Source organism: Pygocentrus nattereri, chromosome 11 (genome assembly GCF_015220715.1).
Source record: "Pygocentrus nattereri isolate fPygNat1 chromosome 11, fPygNat1.pri, whole genome shotgun sequence".
NCBI lineage: Eukaryota > Metazoa > Chordata > Actinopteri > Characiformes > Serrasalmidae > Pygocentrus > Pygocentrus nattereri.
This window is the reverse complement of record NC_051221.1, coordinates 24,011,390-24,021,566: the sequence shown is the minus strand read 5'-3', so window position 1 is coordinate 24,021,566 and position 10,177 is coordinate 24,011,390. Positions and strand designations below refer to the sequence as shown.

The window sequence follows — 10,177 nt, the reverse complement described above, 5'->3', positions numbered from 1 at the left end:
GCTTAAAAACATAGTATGTTTCAAGAAAAGATTCCTCTCAAGCCTGTTCAGGATAACACAGGCATTATATTTAGATTCAGCAGCTTTTTAGAAAGGTTATTCATCCTGGAACTTAAATTGATCTTCATGTTGTCGAGGTATGACAAGTTTCTGTACATTATTTCATAAAGACAAGTTTGCTAGGCACGAATGACAGGCAATGACTTGATAATGACACACGAGACTTCATTAAAAGCCTCTATAGTAGCTCTGAATTTTATTTTGTACAGGGTCATTTCACATTTATTATACAGTCTTTCTTACAAAATTATTTACACAATTCAAACAATCCTCGATCCACTGTTGAATTTAGGCACAAATGAAAAAATCATGTATACAAAAAGCATTCAGAGAGTTCATTCAGATTTAGAATACACAGCCAGAAGGGAATCACATTTTTGTTAATTGTCATAAAGTGAATCATATAAATCAGTTACAGAAATACTGATCTAAGGTGCAGCTGTGTAACCACACCACAGAGCCCCAGAACTGACCCAAGGTTAAAGAAAAAGCTGTATATGTTAAGAATACTTATCACAATCTCCAACCTCAGGTAACAATCAATCACCTGTAGCACAGTCTTTGGGAATACTTGGTTAGGAAATATAAGACAGATACATCACAAACAGTGACTTCATGCATAGAGAGAGGCAGACCATAAAAGAAAGACAGAACATAAAATAGTTGGTATTTATGAAACTCTAAGAGAAAAACATCAGATAAAATAGGTTCACAGTGTAAAACAGTAGTGACAGCACATCACTACATAGACAAGAGCAGTTTAAAGTCCTCCAACTCTTAACCAAGGTCGAAAAAAAAAAATGCTGTAGTATCAACGCTTTTCTAGTTGGGGATATCTGGTTAATAGCTTGCTACTAGCACCTTGCACCACCTTGTAAATATTATTGTTCACTCCAAAGGTCAGCTTAAAAACAAGTTATTATTATTATTATTATTATTATTATTATTATTATTATTAACACTGGGACACTTTCTGCCTTCAGCTGCACTCCAAAAGTCAGACTGCAGAACTGCCGAACGCTGTGACTGCTGGCATGCAAAATGACCCTACAGTAAACCTTCAGTTTGATTTAACTTAAGGTTCTGTGTTGCTTAAAATACATTAATTAAAATAATTAAACAAATGCTCCAAAATTACAAGCAAAAAAGAAAGCTTTGTGGCATGTTGAATTAGAAATCTGCCAAACATAAAGCAATCAAAGTATAACTCAAAACTGAGTTAATATATATGTACACACTACAGCTTTCCTGTTTTCCATCTTTACTCATATCTCCCAAAACACCCTAATCAACTGTGTGCACCTCACTTTCTCTCTACATGTACCACAAAACAGAGCACTAACATGGCACACGGTAACATTCCACCCATCACGTCTACAGTAATAACCATCGAAGACAACCGAATGCAAATATGAAAGTAGAAATATTAGCATAGTGTAAAAACACGGACGAGAAATGATTAGACAAACATGTATACCCTCTCTCCAATTTTGTTTGCACACTTTTCCAGTGAGACGCTGAACAAAGCTAGTTGAGGCTATGGGCCTCAGCTGGCTACAACTGCCAGTTTGTCATCTTCACAACCCCATAAACATGGACTGGGATCAGATGACAGGCATTCAAATCATTTGAGCAGTCTCTGATTGCTTTAAAAAGATACACCAAGGTCTACAGCACTATACCGCACTGTCAGATATTGTGAAACAAAAACCATGAAGCAAATTACGCCTCAACTTTTGCCCAGAATTTTTTCCATGAAATTTCATCAAAGCCAGAAAAATATCTGCTCGTGTAGATGGAGCAACAGATCACTTAAGAATGCACGTAGCTGATCACTGGCCACAGCCCATGCTTAACTAAGGTACTAAAATGTTAGCATTTAGATTAAAATAATCAAAACTAGCACACCACACTCCCAAACTAAAGTCAATAAAAAGTATGCTTGCACTGATATGGTCCTGAATGGACCTTCAATGAATGATGCTCGTGCCACATCATCTTCTGACACCCCATTTTAAAACACTAAAAAGGACTCTAAAAAGAAACAACAGGATTCAGATTTGTAATTCTGTCCCAAGGTTAAACAGGTTCCTTTACGAACTACAGTGACATGCCCATTGTTCTTCAGACAGATGAGAGACTTAAGGTAAAAATGACACATGCATAGACTTTTCCGCAGAGCACAGCCAAGCTGGTGTCATATGTGAACACTGTGCAATAGATAAGGATTAAGACTGAGCAGACACAGAAACTTATCTGAAACACACCCGAGCTGCTAGAGATACCTGTTAGACACAGCTGTTTCACAACACAGGCAAGTGTCATGCACAATTTTGCCTGACTTAAAATGAGAGTGACCAGAAGATACATCCCTGTCGTCACAGAAACAGCCATGGGAAGGTCAGGAGGGGGCATAGCTGGATGTGCACATATGGGCTGTCCTGCCTCAGAGGGGTGCGTCTGGCTGTCTCTGCATGCGACGCTCAGCTGCAGCTGCTAGCATCCTGCGACGCACGGTCATAGAGTCCGAGCTGGAACGTTCATCTTCCAGAGAGGGCACAGTATCATCACTCTCAGGGTCAACAGCTGCAGCAGCAGCAAAGGATGAAGCTCCTTCTTCTCCAGAACTTTTGTTCAGGTAGCGTCTGACAGAAAGAAGGTGAAGCAAAATTAAGAAAGTAAAGTGCTAAAGACAGCATACAATTATTTTGGCATTAAAGACGCCAAACTTAAATTACAATGGAATTAAGACAATCCATGAATCTCCAGGAACCTGGCTACATCAGCTGCTTAAGTAATGTAACACAGTAAATAACAGTTCATAACAGTTCTGTTTATTAAGAGTTTGGTTTCGTTCATACACATATAACTCATAACTACATAATTTAATAGATACTAAATAATTCATAGTAGTTACTGGATAAATAGTCAATGTAAATAAGTGAATAATGAAACCATTAAAGACTACAATCAGACCTGCGCGCTCTCTGTAACAGCTCCTCCTTCCTCTGCAACAGCATCCTCTGTCTCTCTTCTGCAGACTTCGAGAAGCGACTGCCCCGGACCTCAAAGTCCTCCGTCTCTGCAGCAGAGACTTCTGGACCTCCGCTGGCTCCCGCTGGCTCCTCTGGGGCAGGGTTCACTTGTAAGAGTGTACGCTCCAAAGGCTGAAAGCAACATTATAAACAGATAAATTCTAAGATATAAGTGATGTCTTATATGGTAGTACACCACCACATTGTGGTAACTGCTTGGGGTGCAGTTATTTAGGTCTTATTCTCTCTCCAGTGTAATTTATGCCTTTGTTAGCACTTGATCACACCTCATTATTCTGGCATGTGACAGATGATACAGTCAACTCCTCTCCTCAGTTCAACTATTATCATTATTAAACAAAAAAAAACTGATCTGTTTGAAACTGGGGGTAGCTAAAAGTTCTTGAACAAATAAAAAAAAAATGCATCCCTCCAACTAAGAAAGAAAACTGTAAATATACGGTGACACGGATACATGGTCAGTTCATGTGGATGAAGGAAAGTTGGTAGCATATTCTTAAATCCACCATACACAGGGCCTTCTGCACAAAATATTTATTATAAGGAATTCACATAAGAATCAGCCAAGAGAGGAGTGTATAGATGTTTGCTCAAAAAACAAAATAAGTAAATCAGCAATTTTACTTTTATTATGGCACATTTATTTTGCAATTTTAAGACATAAATGACAAGGCAATGAGTAACTTGCGCTGTGTTTGTATACTACCACTACACATACAACAAAATCTACAGCCGGTTGCTTCTTACTTTCAATGTAGCATGTTATTTGATTCACATTATTTTAAAAATAATCAATTACAAATTGTTAAATGCCAGCTGGGCAAAATAAAGAGCAACTAATGCTGTTTATACTGCAAACTTGGCTAATAAAAATGTACAGCAAATGTGTATGTGTGATTACCTGAGCAGGGAAGGGCACCTGGATCCTGCCCTCCAGGATGTTGTCAGTGGTGACTTCCACAGAACGAGTGAGCTGCAGATCCTGTAGAACCAGGTGGTAAGGAACCTGGGGAAACATCTCCTGGATCTGATGCGCCTAAAGGAACCAAGCAACAACAGGTGGAACAAATACCTTAATCAATCAGAGCTTTAACAGGTTGAAGATGATAGAAGTCATAATATGACTGCGACTATTCAAGTGTGATGTCTCACCATCGCGTTGAGCTGAGAGTTGTTGGCCTGTGCAATGCTCAGGATGTTGGGAGTATGCATGACCTCCACAGAAAAGCTTGGGAGCCAACTAGCAATTCGGGAGCCTAGAAAACATCAGAAACAATGTTTGTCCAGGTGGACAGCAAGCCAAAAACAGGCAAATATTCTGTACATTTCGTTTTGTTTTAATGATCAAAACTGGCATGAGCGACTGCTTTTACCATCAAAGTGAAAGAAGTGGTTATGTTGGTTGAGGTGCGGTCTGGCATCAGCCCCAGGACCTGCAGCCATGTTGTCATCCATTGGTGCTCTCTGGCCCTCCTCCCTCTCTCTCCCACCTTCATTGATGTTCAGCGACATACGACATGTTGGACAAGAGGTATCCTGCTCCAGCCATGAGCGCAGGCAAGAACTGGACATACACAAAGCAATATAGATAGATGAACCCATTGTACATAAGAAAGACAAAATGCATACAAGCATAAACACAAAACTGTTGGATCAACATTCCATTAGTTCAAAAATAAGCTTCAAGAAAACACAAATTACAACAAGTATGTTCTGTCATGTGGATTACACACCATATCATCACTGTAGGAAAACACACTGTATAAGCCACCACTATTTTAACTCCCTTCAATGCTGCATATGGCTTACTTGTGGAAGAGGTGTCCACAGGGTAGTTTCCTTGCTGAGGTCATTGAATCCCAACAGATTGCACAGTCATCGTTATTGGCAACCAGCTCATCAGGGGTTGCTACTGCAAATCTACACAAAAACGAAAAAGGGAAAACACACAACTTAGCTCAAGGATGATCAATTTGTGTTCATGCCATTATTTTTCCAAATGGAAAACAGCACAGATTACATCACGCTTACGAAACAAAATGCCATCCTGACCTGGACTCCATGTTGTCAATGACACGCAAGTAGTTCTTGTGACGACGGATTCTCCGCTGCACCTCATGGAAGAGATAGCGCAGCTGCATAAAAATCACCAGACTCGCCATGGAGAGCCAGATATTCCCAAAGAGCTAAGAGGAGAGATCAGAGGTCACATGTCACTTTTCATATCACTGAAAAGGCATGTGCAGCATGTGCACAAACTGAGAAAAGTGAAAGGGAAAAAAAATAAATAATGCAACAGCCCTTTCAGAATATCCATAAAAATCCAACCCTAAGGCTAAGAAAAGAAAATACAGTGATATGCATGTGGTATATGCCACATAAACGGTTTATGCTTATAACTTAGCTGAAAAAGAATTACTATCATACATGAAAACAAGGCCATAATTGTAAGCCATATCTGCTCAGTTAGAGGCCATTTATGAAGTTAGCCAATTCAGCCCTTTGGCTCAGACTAGCACATGACTCTAATCTGTCCAATTACATCAGCCTCTAACTCTTCTAAGCAAAGATAAAGTTGGAGCACTTAAGAGCAGTCTTTTTAAAGAGCAGTTCCAACAGTGCATTGTAATGGCCTTTGTCTTAACAAACTGATGAAATTACTAAATTTATGTATAAACATGCACACACACCCCTGGACAAAAAAATAGGTCTAGCCCAAAATAAAATGTTTTTCACTGATCAGAGTGCAGATTTATATTCTTTACACAAACTAGCTTGGGAATGTTTTCCTACTGTTATCAGTGTTGAGTCGAAAAATACTGACTCTTATTTCTGTAAAAGGCTGCACATACAAATCTTTAACAAAATCAAAGGAAAAACTATCCCAAATTAAGTTACTTGATCTATTTGCTTTATGATTTGTCATTGAGACCAATGAAGCTTAACATTTTCCCGTTTTGGGCTGGGCTCTTTTTTGCCCAAGAGTGTGTGCATGAATTTAATATACACATTAGTTCATCATACATTCTATTTTATGATGTTGTCTTTGAAATAATGAGTAACCCTACTGTAGGGTACTGCCTTGCTATAAGACACATATGCTGGTCATATCAATTCTTAATCCAACAGTCGTCATCACTCATAAAGGTAAATCAAAACTAACACTAGCAAACTTGTGTGTCATGCAGCCTTATGGACAGTACCATGGACAACTGGACTTCATAGCACATTAAGATGTCATTACACAACAGCTTCGCGCAGATGTTGAATGTCACTAGATGCGTCTTACTCTTAATCTAATCTATGATCGTCAGACTATGAATACATTTAAGTCATAATGCTTAGCATTCTACAAAATTAACTGCTTTCACATCACTGAACATGTCACTCACCAGCATGTGGATGTGATGCATCAGATCAAGGCAGAGGAGGGCAAGCTCCATAACAAAATCTGTGTAGTAGACATATGAGCCTTTGCTCTCCCAAGTCCCTTCATGATTCAGGTCCCACAAGTGAATAGAGTACCTACAAAAACAGTACCAAGACCTCAGCAATGTATTTCTCTGCATGCAGAGAAACCTGAGACAGAGCTACACAGCTCAGATTTCTTAGTCTACAAATAATATAACGTAAACGGTATGCTCGTAATGGATACTGCACTGACAAAATACTTACCTCATGATAACATGTCCAGTGCGCACCGTAACAAGTAAACACTGGAAAACAGACAAAGATTAAGGTTTTTATGTATAAAAACGACTTTGCACACTATATTTCCAAAAGTATTAGCTCGTCTGGCTTCACACGTATATGAAATTGAGTGAGATCCCATCTTAATCCATAGGGTTTAATATAGCTGCAAAGGGTGGGCTGACATCATAACAGCTTCAACTCATCTGTAAAGGTTTTCTACAAGGGTTAGAAGTGTGTTTATACTCTAGAGTCCAGTGGTGGTGCTTTACACCACTGCATTTGACGCTTTGCATTGTATTTGGTGATGTAAGGCTTGGATGCAGCTGCTTGGCCATGGAAACCCATTCCATGAAGCTCTCTACGCTGTTCTTGAGCTAATGTGAGGGCCACATAAAGTTTGGAGGTTTGTAATGATTGACTCTGCATAAAGCTGGCGACCTCTGCGCACTATGCACCTCAGCATCCGCTGACCCCACTCGGTCACTTGTCACAGTTGTGTCAGTGGAATATTTAGTAGTGAGGAAGTTATGTCTGGACTTTTTGCACACGTGACATCCTTTCACGGTACCATGCTGGAATTCACTGAGCTCCTGAGAGCGACCCATTCTTTCACAAATGTTTGTAGAAGCAGTCTGCATGCCTAGGAGCTTGGTGTTATATACCTGTGGCCATGGAAGTGATTGGAACACCGGAATTCAATAAATTAGATGGGTGAGTGAATATTTTTGGAAGTATAGTGTACATTACAGCATTATAGCATCACAGAGGATCTTAGAAGAGAGTCCCTACCTCAGCTGCCATAAATGCAACCGTATGCATGCCATGAAGATGTCCAACCAAGCCACAGAGAGTAGCTAGGACTCCACAGCAGAGCAGCATGGACACAAGCAGGACCAGTACTCGCACATGACTGCTCATGGGAGTTGTTGGTGAGAAAGAAAGCTAAGAAACAGAAACAGAATGACAGATCAGGCACGTTTCTGTTGACTTCATGATGCCAAATAAAACTGAACAAGAGCAGCACAGGTTTTGCAACTCCTGTGCCAAATAATTTCATACAGGTGTTTGAGCAAAAGTTTCTAAAACACTGCAGTTTAAATTGAGTCCAAAGGAAACTAACTTTTCCAACACATTCTGAAAGGTATTTCCAGCCAGCCATCATTTCAAAGTGATTCTAGAGTTACTCACATATTCAAACCGATCTTTACAGAGCTGAACCATGAGATGGAGAAAGATGAGCACAGCGAACCACAAACACCATAGCACTACCTCCTCCACTGTCTGCACATTCAGCACCCCAAAAATAAAGATGAATTTATAGAAGATGAAGTTCCAGAACTTGTCCTTTAAATGCTGTTGGGACAAAACAAACAAAGAGGCATGGGAGGTCAAGTAAGAACAAAGGCTGTTTCTAAACCCTCTCCAAAGTATAAATTTCCCAGCACAAAGGCTCCATCTCTAGATAATTGGACATCAGGATGTAGGTAGAAGCAAATAATGCAAGCTACCTACTTCAGCGTATACAATAACATTTTCATTAGGCCTAACACAACTCTGGCTTCATTACTACCAATACGTTCACATTATTCATAACTGGGCACCCACATTCCCACAAGTACTATGCTATGCAGATGGGGTTTCGCGCCTACCTGTTTCTCGCTGACCCGCAGTGGGCCAAAAATTACGCACTGGATCATCTTTGCGATGAGCATGAGGATACAACAAGCGGTGTTCACCATCACCTGAGGAAGATGGACAGTTCAGTATGTATTTAGCCCCCTGTTTATGACCGAGGCAGAAAGAAAGCAAAGAAACGCATTCAAAGACAGACCAATACACATACCCAAACAAATAAGCTGTCCGATATGAGATACAGCAGTACACTGGAGGCAACATTTTCAAAGCGATCGGCTTGTTCCTCTTTAATGTCCTCGATGGAGGCGCTCCGAGCGTCTTCTGTCGTTGAAGGCGAAGAAGATTCGGGCTGCGTTACGGCTGTGTAGGCACTTAGGATCGACCCGGCCAGCAGGACCGCGCTGAGCGCAGTGTAGGTCTGCAGGCTAGGCCAGGGAAACCTCTCCAAAAACAACAGAGGCATAGCGGCACCGTCCAGTGTGCAAGGAGTCACTTCCAAATGCAACTTTCTTTTATGTTTACTGAACAAAGATGGGGAAAACTGAGCTCTCCTCTCGTGACAAGCTTTAGGATTAGGGTCACGGCACGAAACCCAGACCGGCTGGCCTGCCACGCCGAAAAGGGAGAATAATACAACTGTTCACAGATTTCTTTTTTGCACTTTAGTCTCACGATCCTAAGTCACTGAACTACATGAATCCACTTCACCATGTCAGGTGACGGAAAGCTATGCTAGTCAGACGCCTAGCCAGTCAGCTAGCGCGTTCTGTCCGTCCGCCTCGTCCAACTGCAGGTCAACAAGTCTACGTGCAAACGACGGGCTCGCTCGCAAATACGCGGAACAAACCCACATTCATTTTCCAGCGCCTGTCCGCTTTAAAGCCCATCACTACATGTCAACACTTGTTGGTTTCAGTACCGGTTCCGTTGACCGTTCCGCGCTAGGTTGGAGTCCGTGTTGTTTGGTTAGCTGCCGTCAGGCTAAGCGCCCCGCTCGCTAGCCGCTCCAGCTCAGCGGCGTTAACGTGTTTTTAAGCGGATTAATAAACACTGCTGGTCGGACAGAGGACCCGCTGTTCACACCGGTCTTCGGGGAAGACTTTCGGGCTGTGAGCTGTGGGCCGAGCTCTCTGGTAGCTGTCTGTTCGTCTGCCTCTTTGCCTGTCTGCGGGTTATTTCTCTTCCAGTTGTTTCTCGGACCTTCTCTCTGTCTCTCTTACCTTTTCCGGCGCTGCTGACGTCACGAAAGCTTCTTCCGCTGGTTACGCAAGAACGTAGAGCTGCGTGTCACTTGGCTTTCAGATCAAACTTCACAAGAGTTTTTCAGCCATTTTCAGGGTGTATTCACATTTGTATTTCAGACACGTTGACATTTTCAGACAGACTTTATGTGTAAAAATCAATAAAAACGACTTAACGGAAATAAATAACCCTGCTACGACGACCGGGCTACAGAGGAGCTTCTTCCCACGAGCCATCGCTCTCTTGAACAGTTGATTACACCATGTAACAGAAGTTTTGTTCCCAGCTTTTTAATGTTATATTCCAATTGCTTATGTCTAAAACAAATTAGAAATTGCTTACATTCATCATAAACTTCGCTTTTGTGACCACGGCAACGAAAATTATGAATTTTTATTATAGAAACAGACGATTATGCATCTTCTCATTTATACAGTCAGACTAAGAACACTATAGGCATTGCAAATTTACACAGATTACCAAAAACTGTT

At 41.1% G+C, this 10,177-nt stretch overlaps 1 protein-coding gene across 1 annotated transcript; it reads right to left on the bottom strand.

Moving 5' to 3' along the window:
- Positions 1 to 224: 224 nt before the first annotated feature.
- Positions 225 to 9,680, bottom strand: amfra (autocrine motility factor receptor a). The gene is made up of 13 exons (XM_017700049.2): positions 8,653 to 9,680; positions 8,459 to 8,551; positions 7,998 to 8,162; positions 7,599 to 7,751; positions 6,792 to 6,832; positions 6,509 to 6,641; positions 5,169 to 5,302; positions 4,926 to 5,036; positions 4,490 to 4,680; positions 4,269 to 4,372; positions 4,018 to 4,152; positions 3,037 to 3,227; positions 225 to 2,705 (listed from the first exon to the last, which is right to left on the bottom strand). Exons 1-13 carry the CDS (start codon positions 8,905 to 8,907, stop codon positions 2,507 to 2,509), a joined length of 1,905 nt encoding a protein of 634 aa, XP_017555538.1. The 5' UTR covers positions 8,908 to 9,680; the 3' UTR covers positions 225 to 2,506.
- Positions 9,681 to 10,177: the final 497 nt, after the last annotated feature.